This window comes from Macaca fascicularis, chromosome 1, assembly GCF_037993035.2.
Source record: "Macaca fascicularis isolate 582-1 chromosome 1, T2T-MFA8v1.1".
Taxonomy (NCBI): domain Eukaryota; kingdom Metazoa; phylum Chordata; class Mammalia; order Primates; family Cercopithecidae; genus Macaca; species Macaca fascicularis.
In genome coordinates this window covers 1,443,853-1,466,479 of record NC_088375.1, presented here as the reverse complement: position 1 = coordinate 1,466,479, position 22,627 = coordinate 1,443,853, and the positions used below count along the sequence as shown (strand labels likewise).

Genomic DNA, 22,627 nt, shown 5'->3' with positions numbered 1-22,627 from the left:
GGAGTTTGCAAATTTCACATTATTTTTGCCATATTTTTAAATGATGCATTTATTTACTTCTTATGGATTAACAAAACTGAAGAAAATGATAGGGCCTCAGAGCTGTGGTAGTGAGCCTCTGGAAGAAAGACGTATGTGTCCTCCATGAATAAATATGCAACTCACACTTTCCGGTGAACAAAGTATCTTCATACTATGGTGTGGAGAATAATTATGCTTCTGCTGGGTGCAGTGTCTCACGCCTGTAATCCCAGCATTTTGGGAGGCTGGGACGGGAGAATCACGAGGTCAGGAGATCGAGACCATCCTGGCTAACACGGTGAAACCCCGTCTCTACTAAAAATACAAAAATTAGCCGGGCGTGGTGGCGGTGCCTGTAGTCCCAGCTACTCGGGAGGCTGAGGCAGGAGAATGGCGTGAACCGGCGAGGCGGAGTTTGCAGTAAGTAGAGATCGCATCACTGCACTCCAGCCTGGGTGACAGAGCGAGACTTCGTCTCACAAAAAAAAAAAAAAAAAAAAAAAAAAAAGAAATATCAGGGTTTTTTTGGGTGAAATCTGATCCTAGTTATTGTTGTGTCTCACTTCAGTCTGCAACCACTCATTCTGTTTTATTCATCATGCAGAAATTTTGGATGAATCAAACATGACCTACATTTTTGCATCTAGACTTCAGTGAGAGAACAAAAGCATCAAACTATATTTTGTGTTGGAGTCCAGTAGTTTTTAGTCCACCATTTCAGAGTGAAAGAAATCTTCAAGGATTCCAAGAAACATGGAAAAGCTGTTTTCAAGAGTTCAGCAGGGGTCTCAATGCTATTTCCTCAAGGTGTCCTCAATCCCTTAGTTAACTCTTTAAGAGTTAACTATTTTATTAATTTGTCCAGTTTGTTTACAAGTGAATGCAAAGAATACAACTTAAACAGTAGGCTTCTCTGATGGTACTCTACTCCGGATTGACAGTATCCAGTAAGTATCCAGTATCCAGTATTCTACTCCGGATTGACAGTATCCAATATGCTGAAGTCCTCCCAGGTGCACAGGCTCCTGTTAAGGCACTGATGCATAAGGCATGGACATATGATGTCCTTTGTGCTTAGCTCAAAATCATTCTAACCATTTTCTAAAACATTCTGGAAGTCTGAATCAGGATTGTTATGTCTTCAAGAGGCATATATGAATTATATAAATACAGTTTTGAGCAAGGAAAGCTAAGACAGATTTGTAGCTCACTATCACACAGGTGGACATAGAAAGACATAGTTAGACAACAAAATACATTAAAAAGTATCAATTGATAATTGACTGTGATGAATTGAAATTTAAGAACATATGTTAAATATAATGTACAACTATCTAAAATTGTTTTGTTTTCAGCATTTTTTTAATCAAGAAAATTTTCTGCTTGGGAACTTAAAATATCTGTGGAATATTTTGCCTAAAGCAGAGTTAATCCCCCTGTTCCGTAGACTGTAGATAATGGGATTTATGAATGGGGGCACCATGATATAAAACATGGCTGTCAGAAGATTTTTAAGGGATGCTTTATTTGCAACGGGCCCTAAAACAGCAATTAATCCAGATACTACAAACAAAACAAAAATGACCAAGTGTGGAGTACAGGTGGATAAGGCTTTATTGCGAGCTTCCACAGAATGCATACTAAGCACAGTTGAAAATATATTAATGTATGACATAGACAAGAAGGCGAAACATACTAAAACAATGCAAGCACTTACAGCAAGGATCACAGATTCAGAAAACTGAACATCTGAGGATGAGATTCTCATAACTTGAGGTACATCACAGAAATATTGATGAATCACATTGGACTTTGTAAAGGGAAGCCTGAACATGTTGCCTGTGTGGATCGCTGAATAGACCAGACCACAGGCCCAAGAAGCACCTGCTGCCTGTGTGCACAGACGTGGGGTGATGGTCAACCCGTAATGCAGAGGGTGGCAAATGGCAACATAGCGGTCATAGGACATCACCACAAGGAAAGCAAGCTCTATAGATGCAAAGAAAATATAAAAAAAAATCTGAGCTGCACATTCGTTGAGTGAGATTGACTTACTACCTGTCAGGGAATTCACAATCAACTTGGGAACACTTATTGAGATGCAGCAAAGGTCTATGAGGGACAAATTGCTTATAAAAAAGTACATTGGAGAATGAAGATGTGGGTCTATCGCAATGACCGTACCCGTTATAAGATTCCCAGTCAAGGCTCCCAGATATATGACTAAGAACAGCAGACCCTGCAAAATTTGGAGCTCCCGGGAGCTTGAGATATCCATGAGGAGGAATTCTGTGAAGATGGTGATGTTGTCCATACCTGATAATATGTTACAATAATCTGGAATAAAAAACAAAATTATAAAATGATACAAAAACCCCCACAAATGCAGAAAATAGGTAACATCTACAAATGAGGGCAGCTATTGGCATCAATGTATGACTTCTAACCAGGAAGTCAAGGTAGAGGAAATGGACAAAATGCAAGCATTTTCAAATCAATGATTAAGCATATTTTCTCTCCAAGCATATTTTCTTTCATTCTTTCCAACTCTGCTGATATGCCACATTAGCTTTTAAAATCATAGGATCCGAGAGCTAAGCACATAAAGGAATTAAAATGAGATCAAGGTCTTACAACCTTTCAGCTATTGAGCACATTTACAGTATTTATTTTTAAATGTTTTAAAAATTCTGCCAGGACACATCCAGAGATTATTTTCTCATTTCCTTCAATATCAAACTGTTGTACCAGACATGCTTTACGACAGATTCTTCATCAGCCCAATGGTTTGAATATTCTCCAGCCATTATTCATTCTCTCTATTCAGGGGCCTAGAATGACATTGACTGTGTCCCCTCTTCTGACAGGCTGCTCCAAAAGAGGTTTACATGATAAGTTAATGAATGACTCTGAGCTTCCTCTGACAATAGTTTTAATTCCATTGGGACCAGACAGATTATGCCTCACCATTTTTAAATTTCAGCTGCTCTCTAAGACATGTATATGAGCCTTCCTCTCTTTCTTTGCAGCATCATCTATAAAAGCTGTGATAATATTCACAACTGAATGTATTTTGTTTTTCTGTCGGCAGTGTCTGACTATTTCCTTTGCTGTGCTCTCATTCACCTCTTCTTCTGCACATTACAATTAAGAAAAACTTTCCACCTGACACTGCTCCTCTAAAAAAGATTCTTCTTTTTGCCAGAAATGTATTCCAATATTTAACAGAAGGCTAAACATCGATCTGGACCTCTTCCCCATATGGTTTCCTACATTTTGTTGAAATCTCCTAACTAAAAATTAAATATTCGGCCCATCGCAGCGGCTCACACCTGTAATCCCAGCACTTTGGGAGGCCAAGACTGGAGGACTGTTTGACCTCCAAAGTTTGAGATCAGCCTGGGCAATACCTGTAGTCCCAACTACTCAGGAAGCTGAAGTGGGAGGATCCCTTGAGCCCAGGAGGTTAAGTTTGCAGTGAGCTGTGATTGTGATCATGCCACTGCACTTAGCCTAGGCAACAGAGCAAGACCCTGTTTAAAAAACAGAACAAAACAAAACAAAATCAAATATTCTAACCTCAGCATTTTTTTTGGCTTGTGTTGCAGCATTTCAATTTTAAGAAAATCTTCTTGTGATTTTAATTACCATTTTAGTAGTAAGATTGATTTGTTAGTTTTAATGTCTGTACTACTTAATTTTCTATAAAAACCTAGAATCATTAGTTATAATTTTAAAATATCAAAAGTTTCATATTCTATTGTTATTTATTTATAATTCATGTATCATTACCAAACTATTTTAGTTTATGCCACAATTTTATTGGTATTATAATGACATTAAAAATATGAATTACTTGCCTTAGTTATACTCATATGATTTTTCAATAACAGTTTTGCAAAAATGTTTATACTATTGTTTTTCTCTAGTACGCCCTTTAGTTATTTGTGATTTTAAAAATTATCCTCATTTTACTAATGAAGACAATTTTTTTTTGAGATGGAGTTTCACTTTGTTGCCCAAGCTGGAGTGCAGTAGTGTGATCTCAGCTCACTGCAACCTTTGCCTCCCGGGTTCAAGCGCTTCTCCTGCCTCAGCCTCCCGAGTAGCTGGGACTACTGGCGCATGCCACCATGCCTGGCTAATTTTTTGTATTTTTAGTAGAGATGGGGTTTCACTGTGTTAGCCAGGATGATCTCGAACTCCTGACCTCAGTGATCCACCCGCCTCAGCCTCCCAAAGTGATGGGATTACAGGCATGAGCCACCATGCCCAGCCTTTACTGTTATTTTTAATTTGCTTTATCAAAACGACACATTAGCTACTGGTCATTAGAGGTCTCATTTCCATGCTTCCTCTCTTCAGATTGCATGATTTTTTTCTTCTCTGTCTACACAGAATCTCAAGTTTCTCTATGCTAAAGTTACCTTACATCTTCTTCATACACAAGAATGTATCATGGTGATTAAATGCAAAAGGCATGCTCTTGAGCCTAAGAGAAACTTCAGAATATTTCCCTACTCTTTATTATCTCAGTGATATTTAGAATTTGCTTTATGACTTTAAAATGTGATCAATAATAGTATCAGTGGCATTCCTAATTTTTTGTTGATTGCTAATCAGATGAAATATAATAGCATTTGAGACCATCAGCATACAGAATCTCTAGATATGCAGCAAATATCACAATATCTGGATATGAAGGAAATATCACAAATTGTTCATAGTAATAACGATATAAGATATTTCACTTTTCTTTCAATATTTTAAACTGTATATTTGCTTACATTACCATTTCCATGAAATGCATGTAGATATCAGAGTTATCTTATAAAATCAATTTCAAGAATATTTCATTCTTTGTACCTGTAGTATTTTGGTTCTTAGGGGACTATTCTGTCATTATAGTTTCAATCCTTTGCCCCAGACAATAAATATGTCACAAACAGATTATCAGATACCATTTTGGAAAACAAATAATCTAAGATAAACACTACAATCAGAACATTTAGTTTATTTTATTAGTATATATTTATCATAAGAGGCAGAAATAATAAAGCAAACAAATAATCTTTAGACATATCACAGCTATTTCAGTGAAGTATTCACTAGCAAGTTTAAAGACATACATGAATTAAGACACCCAAAAACACCTAAGAAGTGAACTGTCAAGTTTACCTTCCTTAGCAAGAATATCAGTCTTGCACAATTTAAAGAGAATTGACAAAATCCATAATCCTGCTTCTCTCTTCAGTGAGTAAAATTTAAGGAGTTACTTATGAGTGAGGCTCCTACTTACCCTAAAGCACATGAATAAATCTGCTTATGGATTCTTTATAAACAATGCCATTCTTTACAAAGCACATGTATAGGTCATACCTCTAGCCTTTTGGAACTGGTGATTTTAACTTCGAGAGGCCAACATTTCTCTAATTCCTGGTTGGTAAAGATTCTCCGCCAATACTCTAGAGATTAGTTAAATGGTAATAATGTGTCACAGCAATTAAATTAACAAATAATTTTTTGTGACACTTAACAAAAGAGAAGTGTTTACAAAAACATTTAATAAAATGTTTTCTAGGTCATCAGGGATTTAATACATTTTCAAATTAATGTTTGATTATAAAGTAATGTACTTACTTTATAGTAAATCTATGAAATAGTATAACTCCTAATAAAATTATATTGCTTTAAAGGTTTGGACTCAAACCTTTGTGGTGATAACAGTTTTATCATTTTTTATTGTGTATATTTGATTCTTCTCTTTTTTCTTATTAGTCTGGCTAGTGGTCTATCTATGTTGTCGATGTTTTAAAAAACCCAGATCCTGGATTCATTGATTTTTTGAAGGTTTTTTCATGTCTCTCTCTCCTTCAGTTCTGCTCTGATCTTAGTTATTTCTTGTCTTCTGCTAGCTTTTGAATGTGTTTGCTCTTGCTTCTCTAGTCCTTTTAATTGTGATGTTAGGGTGTTGATTTTAGATCTTTCCTGCTTTCTCTTGTGGGCATTTAGTGCTATAAATTTTCCTCTACACACTGCTTTAAATGTGTCCCAGAGATTCTGGTACATTGTGTCTTTGTTCTCAAAGATCATCTGCCTTCGTTTCATTATTTACCCAGTAATCATTCAGGCACAGGTTGTTCAGTTTCCATGTAGTTGTGTGGTTCTGAGTGAGTTTCTTAATATTGAGTTCTAATTTGATTGCACTGTGGTCTGAGAGACTGTTACAATTTTCCTTCTTTTCCATTTGCTGAGGAGTGTTTTACTTCCAATTATGTGGTTGAATTTAGAATCAGTGCTATGTGGTACTGAGAAGAATGTATATTCTGTTGATTTGGGTTGGAGAGTTCTGTAGATGTCTATTAGGTCTGCTTGGTCCAGAGCTGAGATCAAGTTCTGGATATCCTTGTTAATTTTCTGTCTCATTGATCTGTCTAATATTGACAGTGGGGTATTAAAGTCTCCCACTATTATTGTGTGGGAGTCCCAAGTCTCTTTGTAGGTCTCTAAGAACTTGCTTTATGAATCTGGGTGCTCCTATATCGGGTGCATATATATTTAGGATAGTTAGCTCTTCTTGTTGCATTGATCACTTTACCATTATGTGATGTTCTTCTTTGTCTCTTTTGCTCTTTGTTGGTTTAAAGTATGTTTTATCAGAGATTAGGATTTCAACTCCTGTTTTTTGTTTGTTTGTTTGCTTGTTTGTTTTGTTTTTGCTTTCCATTTGCTTGGTAAATATTCCTCCCTTTATTTTGAGCCTATGTGTGTCTTTGCATGTGAGATGGATCTACTGAACACAGCACACTGATGGGTCTTGACTCTTTATCCAATTTGCCAGTCTGTGTCTTTGAATTGCGGTATTTAGCCCATTTACATTTAAGGTTAATATTGTTATGTGTGAATTTGATCCTGTCATTATGATGCTAGCTGGCTATTTTGCCCGTTAGTTGATGCAATTTTTTCATAGTGTCAATGTTCTTTACAATTTGATATATTTTTCCAGTGGCTGGTACCAGTTGTTCCTTTCCATGTTTAGTGCTTCCCTCAGGATCTCTTGTAAGGCAGGCCTGGTGGTGACAAAATCTCTCAGCATTTGCTTGTCTGTAAAGGATTTTACTTCTCCTTCGCTTATGAAGCCTAGTTTGGCTGGGTATGAAATTCTGGGTTGAAAATTCTTTTCTTTAAGAATGTTGAATATTGGCCCCTACTCTCTTTTGGCTTGTAGAGTTTCTGCAGAGAGATCTGTTGTTAGTCTGATGGGCTTCCCTTTGAGGGTAACTTGACCTTTCTCTCTGGCTGCTCTTAACATGTTTCCCTTCATTTCAACTTGGTGAATCTAATGATTATGTGTCTTGGGGTTGCTCTTCTTGAGGAGTATCTTTGTGGTGTTCTCTGTATTTCCTGAATTTGAATGTTTGCCTGTCTTGCTAAGTTGGGGAAGTTCTCCTGGGTAATATCCTGAAGAGTGTTTTCCAACTGGGTTCCATGCTCCTCATCACTTTCAGGTACACCAGTGAAACATGGATTTGGTCTTTTCACATAGTCCCATATTTCTTGGAGGCTTTATATATTTCTTTTCACTCTTTTTTCTCTAATCTTGTCTTCTTGCTTTATTTCATTGAGTTCATCTTCAATCTCTGATATCCTTTCTTCTGCTTGATCGATTTGGCTATTGATACTTGTGTTTGCTTCACGAAGGTCTTGTGCTGTGTTTTTCAGCTCCTTCAGGTCATTTATGTTCTCTAAACTGATTATTTCAGTTAGCAATTAATCTAACCTTTTTTCAAGGTTCTTTGGTTCCTTGAATTGGGTTAGAACATGCTCCTTTAGCTTGAAGGAGTTTGTTATTACCCACTTCTGAAGCCTACTTCTGTCAATTCATCACTCATTCTCAATCCAGTTTTGTTTCCTTGCTGGCAAGGAGTTGTGATCCTTTGGAGGAAAAGAGGTTTTATGGTTTTCAGAATTTTCAGCCTTTTTGTGCTGGTTTCTCCCCATCTAAATAGATAGTGGATTTATCTATCTTTGGTCTTTGATGTTGGTAACCTTCAGATGGGGTCTCTGAGTGGATGCCCTTTTTGTTGATGTTGATACTATTCCTTTCTGTTTGTTAGTTCTCCTTCTAACAGTCAGACCCCTCGGCTGCAGGTCTATTGGAGCTTGCTGGAGGTCCACTGCAGACCCTGTTTGCCTGGGTATCTCCAGCGGAGGCTGAAGAACAGCAAAGATTGCTGCCTGTTCCTTCCTCTGGAAGCTTTGTCCGAGAGGGGCACCTGCCAGATGGCAGCCAGAGCTCTCCTGTATGAGGTGTCTGTCGGCCCCTACAGGGAGGTGTCTCCCAGTTAGAATGCATGGGGGTCAGGGACCCACTTGAGGAGGCAGTCTGTCCCTTATCAGAGCTTGAGCGCTGGCTGTGCTGGGATACACTGCTCTCTTCAGCGCTGTCAGGCAGGGATGTTTAAGTCTGCTGAAGCTGTGCCCACAGCCACCCCTTCCCCCAAGTGTCTGTCCCAAGGAGATGGGGGTTTTATCTATAAGTCCCTGACTAGGCTACTGCCTTTTTTTCAGAGATGCCCTGCCCAAAGAGGAGGAATCTAGAGAATGCCACTGTCTTAAATAGCATTTTCAGGGTTGACATTGTGCAGTAGGTGAAATTTAGGCAAAAGATTAAAGGAGGTAAGGGAATTGGTCCCAAGTTATTTAGGGGAAGAATGTTCCAGACAGAGAAACATGTGCAAAGTCCCTAGGTAAAAGCTGCCCGGCACATTCCAAGAATGAGGAAGAGATTGGCATGGCTGGAGGGGAGTGAGTGAGGGTCAGGGAAGTAGAACACGCAGGTGAAGAGGCAGCTGAGTAGCAGATCACCATGGAGGAAATGGGGGCCCACCGCAGGGCTTTGAGGAGTGATGTGATCTAACCGATTATTTTACAGTGCCCCTCTAGTTGCCCTGTAGGAAATCAAAGGAAGAACTGGGAAGCACCACTGTGGGCTGTTAGAACAATCCTGGCAAAAGACAATGGTGGTTCCAGCCAGGATGGAAGGGTTTGGGAGGGGCTTACCTCATGCTCTGTGATGGTTTATGTCTCTCTCATGAGGGTGAATGCATTTCCTCAATACCTGGCAGCAGCGGAATATTGGATCTATTTAAGATAAATATTAACAGCCTGATTATTATAGGTGTTATGTTATTATTCCAACAATAACCGGTCCCCTAATTCTCTTATTCCAGCTCAGTATCCAACAATTCTGTCCAGTTTTGACACTAGCCAGAGTTAGCGCTGATCCCAGGGGTTAAGGGCTCAGTTCCCCAAGACCACCTCCACTTCAGATGCAGGCCAGAAATGGGCTATTTACACTCTGCCTAGCTCACTCTCAGGGTATTTACACTTCTGCTTAGCTCACTAAAAATGTGAGGGTTGGTAGTTTGTTTCAAACTATAACTCCACCACTCCTGTCCCCAGGTTTGAGAATTTTCTAGAATGGCTCATTCCTCAGGAAAGCGCTTTACTTACAGTCACAGTTTATCTTAAAGGATACATCTTAAAGGATACAGTTTAAGAGCAGTCAAATGGAAGAGATGTACAGGGTAAGGGGTGGGGTGGGGATGGAGATTCCCTGCCTTCTCTGGGGACACCAGCACCTCAATGTGTTCACCATCCTGGAAGCTCAGTCTCATTGTTTCAGGGGTTTTACTGAAGCTTCATTACATAGGCACGATTGATGGCAACTGGTGATTGGACTCAATCTTCAGCCCTTGTCCCCCTCCTGCAGATCAGGGGGTAGGGCTGAGAGTTCAGTCCTCTATTCATGTGGTTGGTTGCCCTGGCCACCAGCTCCCATCTAGAAGCGATGTAGGGGCCATCTAGAGTCACCTCTTAGCATTAACTCAGGTAAGGTCAAAAGGGGCTCTTTATGAATAATGAAAGAAACTCCTATCACTCAGGAAATTCCAAGAATGTCAGGTGCCTTTTTACCAGGAATCAAGGGCAAAGACCAAATAGATAAACATGTTGACCTTAACTTTTGAGACAGGGTCATGCCAGAGCTCAAGTGATCCTCCTGCTTCAGCCTCCCAAGTAGCTGGGACTAAGGTGCATGCATTCATACCTGTGTAATTTTTTTCATTTTTTGTAGAGATGGGGTCTCCCTTTGTTGTCCCAGGCTGGTCTTACATTCCTGGCATCAGGGATTCCTCCCGCATCAGCTTCCCAAACTGTTACAATTACAGGTGCGAGCCACTGCATCTGGCCCAAATATATGTTTTTGATGATAACACAATGGGAGTATCAAAAATTCAGATGGGAGAGCAGAGTCCAGTGTTCGGAAGAACAGGCAGATCAGTGAAGTCCAAGTGTCTGAAAACCAACCCAGGCAGGGAAGAGTAGGTGGGCAGTTGGAGGGCCAAGAAAACTAGAGCCTGACATGGCTGATGAAGGATGGAAGTGGATGCGGGCTTTCAGCCATGAGCAGTTGGTAATAACTTAGAAGTGGAGCCTGGGTGTGGAGAAGGAGCAAGAGGATTTTCAATTTTTCAACCCCTCCTAGGTTTCAGGAGTTCATTAGTGTAAGTAAGTTCATGAATGTCAATGCATATTCACATGCATAGCTCCATGTCTCCAAATCTTCACTTGCTTGACAAGATCTCAACCCCATGTTTCTCTTGTCTCCTTAAATTCCTCCTCAGCTATTTCTGGGTGTCCTTGGAATGGTGATGTCTCAACATGGGCTTGGGAACACGTTTGCTCCTCTTCTTTCCACTTGAGTCCAGGGGCCTTGCCATGGCCTCTCCACCTGGTGGTCTTTGAAAGACATGATTCCTGTGCACCCAACAGACCCCTGTGAAATAGGAATACAAATGTCTCATAGGATGTCAGTGAAGATTCAGTAAGATAGTGTTTATAAAGCACTGAAGATTAAATAAGAATGTTTGATCCCTACTAAAACTCAGTTAATAGATGGTGTTGCTATTATTACTGTTCTTATTGTTAGGCATGGTTTTGAATTTCTCACCATCTTAATTGCCACTTAAAATGAACAACTGTCTTTGTGGATATAATTTCAGAGACAGCACGGGGACTAACTTTTTCAAATTATGAACCTAGTGCCTCCCACAGTGGTAGAAATTAAAATCCTGTGTGAAAACACAAATATGCTTGGGAGAGGTACTGGTTGTCAAGAAAGTTCTTTAGTTTCCTTCCTGTGTGAAGAAGCAAGCAGGGCTCAAGGGGCCCTACCAAGGCCATGGAGAATGGTAATTGCTGCTCACAGCCACCCAGTCTGCGTTCTCCTTTCTAAAGGAGATCTAAAGAGGTGGGAGTAAATCAGTTCAGTTTGTAAACACAGACACACACACACACACGAAAATGTGCAAGAGGGAATCCCAGGGCCACTTTGGGGTGAGACCTTTTCCATGAGCAGGAAGGATGTTGAGGAACTAGAGCAGGGCCCAGGCGGGAAGAAGAACCAACAAGGTCACATGGCAGCTCAATCTGGCTGGGAGCTGAGCTCTGCAGTATGCTTGGGAATATAAATAATGGGGACATAAAAGAAAAAGAAAAAAAACAGATTTCATTAGAAATGTAAAATCAACCAGGAGGGCAGCTCTGTCCTGCTGGGGCATAAAGCCATGGTGGAGGCCCGGGAAAGTCCTGTTGATGGAAAACAGTATCTGGGCTTTTGGCAGCAACAGATGACTTAGATAGGTTCCCTTGATTTCAGTACTCTCACTTTTACACTGAAATTAGGTTATTTGATTTCTCAGCACCTGGTAGAGTGCCTGCACAAGGAGGCACTGTGGAGTTGCTGAACTCCACAGAATTGAGGATGGGGTGGAGAAAAGAGCAGAGTCCATCAGGAGAGGGAGGTAAAGTTGACATAAAGAAGTTTGAGATGCTCTAGAAACCCTTTCCCTACTTCACTTTTTTTTTTTTTTTTGGCATTAGCTTTGAGCATTAAGATGCAAAGTAAAAGAAAAGGAAAAAGAAGAGGCCCGGAGTGAGGATAGTGCATGGAACTCATCCTCATGAAATTCTTCTCTGGTTGCTGTTCCCATGAGGTTATGCAATCCCTGAGCACAGGAACTGTGCTCCTGGGTCCTGATACCAGTGTCCAGTTCATAGTAGGGGCTTCCCATCTTCTGATAAGAATAAATGAGCACTTCCCAGATTGGTGACTTGCTCCACCCCATAATAACACTGGGAGGAGGGTGTGGTCAGTCCCGCTGTACAGTGAGAAAGTGAGCTAGGAGCTGTAACTTATCCACACCCTCCCAGCAGCAGCTGTGAGAGCTGGGATCACACAGTTGATTCACTGCCATAGGGGAAAAGTGGAGCAGGGAGAGGGGTAGAAAGTGAAGAACAACTTAGGAAAATGAAGGAAAAGCAGAGGAGAAATTAACTGACTGGAAAAATAACAATAGTTGGAAGACACACGAAAAAGGGACAAGTGCATCAGAGTGTATTTTGGCACTTATTACTCTATTTCCTTTTTATACTACTTCCCTTTTTCAACTTAATCAGTTTTATGATGGAATGCTTCACGAGTTTACATCTTAAGTTTCCTACTATTGTCTCTAGGGCTGAAATTTCATAAAAATACACTATTAGCATGCATTAGATATATTTTAATGCACATACTGCTATAGCCAGCTCACTCCATTTCCAGATATTACGTAAAATGTTGCAAGCCAGGATATTTAATCAAAGGTGGTCAAAAATGTAAGAAGAAATCAGAAACCACATGTTTTTGATATTTCCTGGAGTGGCCAGTACAGCTGACGGTGTGTCACCTTTACAGCATCTAAGGGCCTGCGCCTCGTTTTTCTTTACTAATGCAAAGTCCCCTCGGATTTGTCACTTGATGTGTGACGGTGTTTAACCCTTCTCCAGGTTAATTCTCCTTTGGTAAAGCTTTCTTTGAATGAGCCAGGAATTCTCGCCACCAAGCAGCAAACCCTTACTAAAGTTACCAAAAGATTCAAAAGTCTGATGCGAAGTTCTGTCATCTTATTTAGGCCTAACTTTTACAGCACTCTAGGGAATTCACGATTCCCTCTTTAGAAGTGGAAAAGGCGGGACTGCTGACTCAGAAACGGGAAGTCCTTTCCCAGAGCATGTTTAATGTCACTAAAACTAAAAGTGAAGCAATTGTGTCTACCTTAGCCCGAAGAGAAGGGAAGTTGGTCGTCTGGCTTCTTGGTGAGTGGCCTGTCCTGGAAATCCCACCTGGGCCACAGGCATGTCGGTGTGAGGATCTAGTCTTCCCGAAAGCGGACTTGCCACGTTCTGCGACAGGCTTGGGAGATGGAGCCCGAGCCCTGGGTTCTCTCAGCTTCCAGCTTAGGAGGCGGAGTGGGAGGAGCGGGCCTGGCGGCCGTGGGGGCGGGGCTCCTCCACTAACGGTTACCTGTAGCTGCTGCCGCCGCGCTCCTCTCCCGGCTGTGGCAGAGGCGCCTGGCGGCCGTGGGGGCGGGGCTCCTCCACTAACGGTTACCTGTAGCTGCTGCCGGCGCGCTCCTCTCCTGGCTGTGGCAGAGGCGCGCGCCTGTGCCGTGAGGATCCCGCCCTTGGGCTGCCTGGAACCTCTCAGAGCGACCTGGCGGCCATACCGCGGCGCGGGCGTTGGGGATTCACGCGAGCCTCACGACGCCGGCGACTGGAGACCGGGAACCTGGGCCGAACTGGGACGAGGCAGCGCGGGAGGACGCGCTGGGCGGACGCTGGGGCCGCGGAGCCCAACCGCCCTTGTTCTGGACGCCGCTTCGCGGTCCGCACCGGCGGGCGCCCTCTCCTGAGGGGGAACTGAGGCGGGGCGCCGGCCACCACTCGTGATTTTCCATGACTCACCCTCTCAACACTGTGTCCCCTCAGCCCCCGCTTTCTGGAATTAAGATGATTTTCCATGGGCATTGTAGTCAGAGGTTTTCTCTGAGACATCTGGAAAAGGTGACTCAATGATTACTCGTATTTTTCCATTTATGTTATACATTTAACTGGAATACTGGTAAATATCTTTATCTTTTATGACTTGGAAGTTTTTCCCAGTTTTGAATCAGAAATTTAGGACGAAGAATCTTCTGCCATAATATAGGACCTATTACTTTGAGGAGTGAACTTAACAGTGCTAAACCGCACATGAAACGACTTGGTAGTGAAAACTTTGAAAAATAGGAACATTTCATGTCGTCACATGTATCCTCCAACACTGGGGAAAGTTCAACAGTTGCCTGAAAGCAGGAGTCTAATTGAAGACATTTACTGAAAAGTTACTTATTCTTTTTGAAATTCTCTTCTGATAAACGTCTTCCTGGGATAACGAACATCTTCAGGATGTGGGAGTCCAGCGCATGTCCACGGAGTGCCTGAGCAACGCGGAATGGCGTTTCAGTGCTGGGTTCCTTAGACCCCGTGCAGACCCTGCTGAGCCTTCAGCATCTGTGAGTGAGTCCCTCAGCGTCACCTTGGCATCCCGTGTAGCTAGATCAGTCTTCCAGCCCCTTGTTCTACTTGCACAGGTTTTTGATTAATCTCTGGAGATGGGTCAGGGCTCCCTATCAGCTCCCCAAGGCATTTGCTGGCTTCTGACATTTACTTGGAGGACTTTAGGCTGCGAAAGAGCAATGTTTGCCGTTCTCATCTCTTCTTTGGTGTCTGCCCCCGGGTCTTGACCTTTTTCTGGAGTCTCCTCTCCTGGTTCTTTACCCACCTCTTTGGTTTCTCCTGTGATTCTTTGTCAACGTGTCCCCTAGATGTCACACTCTGAGGCTCAGTTGTGGCTGAGTCTTGCATTAGAAGTGTTTTTGCAGGTGTCTCCGTGAAGCGTGGATATGGGATGGTGAAAGTGATAGTGTGTGTAGAGTGTTTGGGATTAGATGGGCAAGTGGAAGGGCGTCTAGGTAGGACCCCTTTGTCCTGGTGTGAGGTAATGAGGTTCTAGAATGTGCTGTCAAGGTGAAACTAAAAGGAAAGGATAGACAGGAGACTTTGTAAAAGACAAAATTATGGTAGTTTAGTAACAAATGGATGCAGGGACTGGTGGATGGATGTAGAAGAAGGCAGAAAATATCGCCAAGGACACTGCAAGTCCCGAATCAGACCAGGAAAATTAAGGTTCAATTAACAGAAATAAGTCCAGAGGGGGAACTAATTTTGGAGGAAATGTGGTGATAAGTTTGCTTTTCTATACGGTTCGGCTGGTGGAGACATCAAGAAGCACTTAGGAAAATACAGGAAATAGAGGGGTGGGTGACCTAAGTCCTACTTCCTGTCTGTGTATGTATAACAGAGGCCAAATGAATTCATGTGTTGAGATCTGCTTTCCTATTTCTAATAGCAATGGCATAAAATGAATTCTAGTCAATTCTAACATCCCTAGTAGACAGTCATATTCACTAAGTAGCTACAAATCCAGGGCTCTAACTCAAGGAAGAGAGATCAGGGCTGGAGATAGAATTTTTGCAAGCAACTGATGCATAGCACGTTTCTGTATTTTGGTAAATGTGTTGAGAAGATGATTGCAGTTGAGCAGCTAACTGCTCCAGATACTATCCGAGGCCTAACTGTTCCAAATACTATCCAAGGCGTGAATGATTTGTCCTGGAGTAGGTGTGCAGTGTCACTGTAGCATATCTACTACAACAGACATGATATGTTTCCATACATTGTCTCATTTAACACTCAGAAGAACTTCAGGAGTAGTTATTACTAGTCCATTTTGCAGAAGCTTACAGTTAAGATTCAGAGATGAAGCATCAGGTCTATCTGATTTAAACCCAGGTCTATCTGATTTCAAAGTCTATGGACTTTTTGTTATTTTATACCATAATCTGTCAGGATGTGAATGGGCGATAAAAGAAAGTTAAACAAAACTATTGGAAATGGAGAGGAAGGGCTTAAACCATTAAAATTAACTTCAGAAGTCAAGGATGAAGCTCGGGCAGAAAGCAAGTAGAGGGCACGGTTCTGTCCCGATTTACAGAGGATGGGTTTGTGACCTTTCTGATGCATTAAGTTAGTAATGCTAAGATGTGCCATCCAAAATGGTCACCTGTGTATAAGCCACTCTTTCACAGAGGTGGGTTTTTCTTTTCTTTTTTAATTCCCATGCTGCTCAAAACCTTTTAGATTTGAATTATTGGAAAGAGTATCTCAGGGTAGGCAGGAAGCCAAAGTTATTGACAGCTGCTTGTCACTTGCTGGTTTTGCTTTGCATGGACTTGCTCAGCAGTAGGGACTTACTTAGTCCTCAGTCTTTCTAGGTTAACTACCACCCTCTTGGTCCTTGTTTCTGTTTTGCTTTTCCTGGCCTGGACATGGAATTTGTAAGTGCCACACATTATCTCCCGTCCCATGACCGTACTGAAGCTATAAATTATAGCTTTGTTCCTTCCTAATCTGTTTCCTTTCATATCAAATGTGTTTGTGCCTCAAACCAGGAAGTTGGAAATGTTATTTAACTTTTCTGCATTTTAATTGGTCACAAATCTCTCCCCTTACACACATGCCCCCAACTTTTGAGGAGTCTTGAGCATCTCCTTAATGTCCTTGACAGTTGATCAAAGGAAGACATGTTGGGAGATCCAGATTGCAATTAATATTGTATTGTTTGCTTAAGGATTTGAAGAGAGTTATTGCTTCTTAGTAAATGAAGATGAGCATCTTGAGGTTTATAAGGGAGGTTGAGGTTTACTTGGCCAGAGATCCAGATGTTCACTTTATTTTATAATCATCCTTTTTAAAAAACAAAACAGACTGACGTGGGAAACTCTGAAGATTTCAGATGGCACATTGCACGTAGGGATAAACAGTACCAATATTACTTTGCTTGGAGTGCTTTGGGATCCAGAAATGGGGAGGCCTAATTAAAACCACCAAATCTTGGCAAGCTCAGGAGGAGGGAGCAGATAGCACTGCCGGGGTGGTCTGTGCTGCTTGAATGCTCTTTTGGAGAATCTCTTCCCTGTAGATAGGCCACAGATTACAGTTTACCAAAAGCATTGACTGTCAGACCCCCGTAGCTGGTTTTCACTAACATGGTTTTGCTCTGGGTCTTCTTCCAAGTCCTCTTTTTTTGTTTGTATGTTCGTTTGTTTTTTCTTTTTTTGTTTTATTTTATTTTTTGTTTTTTTGAGATGGAGTTTCGCTCTTGTTGCTCAGGCTGGAGTGCAATGGCGTGATCTTGGCTCACTGCAACCTCTGCCTCCAGGGTTCAAGCGATTCTCCTGCCTCAGCCTCCCAAGTACCTGGGATTACAGGCGCCTGCCACCATGCCTGGCTAATTTTGTATTTTTAGTAGAGATGCGGTTTCACCATGTTGGCCAGACTGGTCTTGAACTCCTGACCACAGGTGATCCACCTGCCTTGGCCTCCCAAAGTGCTGGGATTACAGACATGAGCCTCCATCCCCGGCCTCAAGTCCTCTTTTAAATATGGAAACTTCTTCCTGCATTGCACAGTCTTTTCTCACTCTCTTCCTGCCTCCCTTCCTTTCACTATACGTTAGCTATACTGAATTGCACATATAATTCTTAGCTTATGCACGGCTTTCTTTTAATAATTAAATAGCTAAACAATGGCATGATCATATATGATCATGATTAACAACCAGAGAATAACAACATTGTCCGTATTTATCTCTGTACTTTTTCTCTGCAGCTTGTATGCCTGTCTCTCTTACCTCTTTGTGCTGATTGTTCTGTTGCCTTTTTTGTAGTTTTCATAATTTTGTCAGTGTGCATGTATTTATATATGTTTATGTATGTATGTATATGTGTTGTTTGTGTATATATGTTCACATGTATGTGTAGCCTAAATATAGCACCTAAACAATATTCTATTTACTTTTATTCATTTATGAACTTCATAATGAATCTTATTATTCTGTATGGAGCGACTTGGAGTTAGCTTATTTCACTCAATAGTATGTTATTTATATCCAACTGTGTGTACAGTTTAGTTTGTTTTTCCTTGCTGCCTATTATTCCACTTGATTATGTCACATAATTTGGGTAGTTTGTAAATTTTTGTTGTGAGCAACAGTCCTCATATGAATCTTCTTATCCATGTTTGCTGAAGCACCTGTGCAAGGCATCAACTAGTTCTAAGAGGCTTGCTTTAAAGTTTAGTGGGAATATGTACATGAAAGTGAGAACTGGTGGGGCACGATGGCTCATGCCTGTAACCCCAGCACTTTGGGAGGCTGAGGCAGGTGGATCATGAGGTCAGGAGATCGAGACAATCCTGGTGAAACCCTGTCTCTACTAAAAATATGAAAATTAACTGGGCGTGGTGGCAGATGCCTGTAATCCCAGCTACTCGGGAGGCTGAGGCAGGAGAATTGCTTGAACCTGGGAGACGGAGGTTGCAGTGAGCTAAGATTGTGCCACTGCACTCCAGCCTGGCAATAGAGCAAGACTCCGTCTCAAAAAAAAAAAAAAAAAAGAAAAAAAGAAAAAGTGAGAACTGTAGCACTGTAGCAGCGTGCCCAGATGTGTGATTCAGAAGTGAAGCTAGAATGAAGATGATGTAGAGAAAGCAAGGAGGCCAGACGGGAGATTGTTATAAAGCCAGGAAATGTTGAAAGTTAGTATGATTGGAAATGGAGAAGAGCAAGTTAGATTTGAGGGAGATTGGAGGATGGACATGCTGGGGCCTAGAAGTTAATGGCACTTGTGGCTGACAGAGAGAGAGAAACAGACATTTTCCCCATGCTTTCCAGCTGAAGTGCCTAGGTAGATGGTGATACTATTAAATGAGGTAGAGAATAGAGATGAGAGATAAGTATTGGAAAGGAAACCAACCTTGGAGGGGATTAGTGTGAGTTGGGTGGTAGTTGGAAATATTGCATTTTTGGAATGGTAAAGGATGTCCTTTACATCCTGTCATGGAAGTGTAGGTTAGAAAGGTGGTCCTTCAGGTGAGATTTTGAGTCATGTTCTGTAGACTGTTAACCCTTAAGAGGTCAGTCCATAGGAACACACAGGAATGGACCCTGATGGGTAGCAGGTTGATCTGGCTTATTGACCATAGTTTGCAAAAAAGGCACTTGATTGCACTGCTCCTGTGGATCACAGTAACACACGTGGTACCCTGCCTTTATGTGAAACAGAAAAATCTCCAAAGGAAAGCAGACATCAAGGTCTTTTTCTGGAAAGTCGTTTCAGGGAAGTTATAGACCAAAGCAGCTCAGAGATGGGAAGCCTCATTTGTCCCTTTCTTCTACATTACCCCCCCTTTTGTTATAGCCACCTCTGTGGCAGTGTATTCCAAAGTATACATCTAGTAGTGCCTTCCTACAGGATGCTGTTTGAAAATAAATGAAAAAATGCTGCTAAAATGTGGGAAATACTACTTAGTATAATCCTTTCTAAGAAAGGTGCTATAGATATTAATATGTTAAATGTCCTAAAAACTAAATTATTCCACCACTTTTTTTGTTCTCTAATATCTGTAGAGGTCTCAGAGAAAGCTCTGTTATAAGTGATATACTTTAGAAATGGAAAGAATGGTTTGTTTATGTTAATGATCCTGATTCATCATTACAATTTAAATTATGTTAAAAATGTGTATTTTTATCTATTTGTAATTGAGAAAAAATCTTTGATCTTTCAATTAAAAAATATTTTTGGACTGGCCGGGAGTGGTGACTCACGCCTGTAATCCCAGCACTTTGGGAGGCTGAGGTCGGCGTATCACGAGGTCAGGAGATTGAGATCGTCCTGGCTAACACGGTGAAACCCCATCTTTACTAAAAATACAAAAAAATTAGCTGGGCGTGGTGGCGGTGCCTGTAGTCCCAGCTACTCAGGAGGTTGAGGCAGGAGAATGGCTTGAATCCAGGAGGCAGAGCTTGCAGTGAGCTGAGATCGCACCACTGCACTCCAGCCTGGGTGACAGAGCAAGACTCCGTCTCAAAAAAAAAATTTTTTTTTGGACTAAATTTCTGTTCTCTAGAATATTTGCTTCACCTGAGCAAGTTTCTTGCCAGTAAGAGCAGTTAATAAACATTACTTCTTGAGCGAAAAGAATTTTGAGGTAAAGTTTTGAATTGACAGTATTAGGGACAATATTATTTTTTTAATACAGTTTCCTTTATTTTTCTTTCAGTTACCTGGATTAGAGATCTGATTTCCGAAAGTTGTAATGTTTTTGTAAACCTTCAATCAAAAGGTTTAAAAGGAGAAGGTATAATTTTAACTTTACCAGGAGTATATGCTGTATTTCCTTGCATAAAGACAGAAAAGAGCCCTGGTTTCTCTGTGTCACTTGTCATTTATAAGCTTTGACTGGAGGGGAGCAATGTCAAGGTGCATGGCAGCTGATGTTAGAGCCTTTGTTCAGTGAGCTATCCCAGAATGCAGGGATATATTTAGTTTGCCATGATTGGGTCAGGTGGAGCAGGTGTGCTTCTCAGAACTTGATGAAAGTTTGGAATACACAGAAACTGAGCTCACCATCTGCCAGAGATGTGTCTACCTTATCTCTGATTTTTATGCCCCTTCAACATGTCTAAAACTCTTTGATATTAGAGAGGCCAATGGAATCAATGTGTAATGCCTCACTGTTATTTGTGGACTACTGAGGACAGCCACAAGCTTTTCTAGGATTCTGGTGCTCTGCTTAAAAATAAAAACAAAATAATATGATTTAAAAATTACAGCAACAACAACAGTAGCCTTTGGGCCCTCCCATAAATACAGATAACAACTAGTTGGGTAGAGTGACCATAATAAATACCTATCTCACTAGGCCTTAGTATTCATCTTGCTACACTTTGACACAGAAGTTCTGGCATCTCATACTCATTTACTATAGGCCTCCTTTAAGTCCAGATTTCAATTAGTCAACATAGAAGACTGTGAATGCTCCTCCCAGACACTTAAACTAACATATTAAATTATAAATCCTTCAGGAGTACCCATGGTAATGAATATTACCGTATCTGGTCTTATATTACATCTTCTTTTGTCTAAAAGCCATAGAATGTACATCCATAGTTGTTCCTCAGACTTCTGCCAAGAAAAATGTCAAGACCTGCAACTCACTTAGTACATGAGCCATATTCCTCAGTGCATGTTCTCTACTTCTTCTCTGCCAAGCTGGATATCAATCTCCTATGCTTTAGAGGAAGTGAAAGATGCTGGCAAACATGTGAATAACTTACCCAGTTGAAGCCAATGAAAAGACTTGTGTACAGAGTTGCTGATTGTCTCAAATCAGGGTAGGAGGTATGAAATTCTTACACCAACAAGTAATATTCAGTGTTTTCAGTTTCAATGCCACTCTTGTCTTTGTTTATACTAAACTGTCTGCAACCCATTTCTCAGGATCACACTCCTCCCAATCCATGTCTTTCCTGTAGCATAGGAGAACTTGGATGATCATAGATTCAATTGGTAATGTAACTCTGTATCCTTCCAAATTAATCTAGGCTTATCAGTCTAAAGTTATTCTTGTATTCCAAAACAGGTGAGCAAACCAATTCAAGAACCCATTTTGATGTGTTGTTTTGTGAGGTTCTTAAGGTCTCGATTGGAGAATTAATTGGGTTCTGGTAGAAAACAGATGGCCTACTCAAAGGAGTTGAGACGAGATTTTAATGAAAGAACTATTTACACATGGTTATTAAGGTTAAGAGACCCAACAAGCAATAACATCACATAATAGAATTTACAAGACGAAATCTCAATTGGTAAGAAGAAAGTGGTTTTATTCACTGACAATGGTAGCTGTGAACTTAGGCAAAGGAAGAGGGCAATTGCCAGACCATAGGCTGACAGGAAGAAGTAGAGTTAAATACTCTGACTTCTCCTTCTACCCTCCAATATTCTGATGATATAGTTAAGTTTTGTATCCCCACCCAAGTCTCATCTTGAATTGTAATCCCCGTAATTCCCAAGTGTCAAGAGAGAGACCAGGTGGAGGTAATTGAATCATGAGGGTGGTTTCCCCTATGCTGTTTCCATGATAGTGAGTTCTCACAAGATCTGGTGGTTTTATAAGGGGTTCTTCCCTTTTCACTTGACACATCTCCTTCCTGCTGCCTTGTGAAGAAAGTGCTTTGCTTCTCTCTCACCTTCTACCATAATTGTAAGATTCCTGAGGCCTCCCCAGCCATGCTGAAGTGTGAGTCAATTAAACCTCTTTCCTTTATAAATTACCCAGTCTCTCATATGTCTTTATAGCAGTGTAAAAATGGACAAATACAGTAAATTGATACCAGTAGAGTGGGGTACTGCTATGAAGATACCCCAAAATGTGAAAGTGATTTTGGAATGGGGTAAAAAGAAGAGGTTGGAACAGTTTGGAGAGCTCAGAAGAAGACAGGAAGATGTGGGAAAGTTTGAAACTTCCTAAATAATTGTTTAATGGTTTTGACCAAAATGTTACTAGTGGTATGATCAATGAAGTCCAGGCTGAGGTGTTCTCAGCTGTAAATGAAGAACTTACTGGGAAATAAAGTAAAGGTCACATTTGCTATGCTTTAGCACAAAGACTAATGGCATTTTCCCCCTGCCCTAGTTATCTGTGAAACTTTGAACTTGAGAGTGATGATTCAGGGCATCTGGCAGAAGAAATGGCTATGCAGCAGAGTATTCAAGATGTA

General features: G+C 41.1%; 2 protein-coding genes across 2 annotated transcripts in view; one reads left to right on the top strand and one right to left on the bottom strand.

Moving 5' to 3' along the window:
- Positions 1 to 1,299: 1,299 nt before the first annotated feature.
- Positions 1,300 to 13,821, bottom strand: LOC102136769 (olfactory receptor 14I1-like). The gene is made up of 4 exons (XM_005539563.5): positions 13,181 to 13,821; positions 10,133 to 10,861; positions 9,085 to 9,165; positions 1,300 to 2,358 (listed from the first exon to the last, which is right to left on the bottom strand). The coding sequence occupies exon 4, from the start codon at positions 2,333 to 2,335 to the stop codon at positions 1,388 to 1,390; it is 948 nt and encodes a 315-aa protein (XP_005539620.3). The 5' UTR covers positions 2,336 to 2,358; positions 9,085 to 9,165; positions 10,133 to 10,861; positions 13,181 to 13,821; the 3' UTR covers positions 1,300 to 1,387.
- LOC141408563 (uncharacterized) overlaps positions 13,111 to 22,627 on the top strand; it is a 165,826-nt gene continuing 156,309 nt past the window's right edge. Inside the window, exon 1 of the mRNA XM_074015916.1 lies at positions 13,111 to 14,459. Coding sequence (XP_073872017.1) covers positions 13,137 to 13,817 — 681 coding nt within the window. The 5' untranslated portion in view covers positions 13,111 to 13,136 and the 3' untranslated portion in view covers positions 13,818 to 14,459. The remainder of the gene's footprint in view (positions 14,460 to 22,627) is intronic.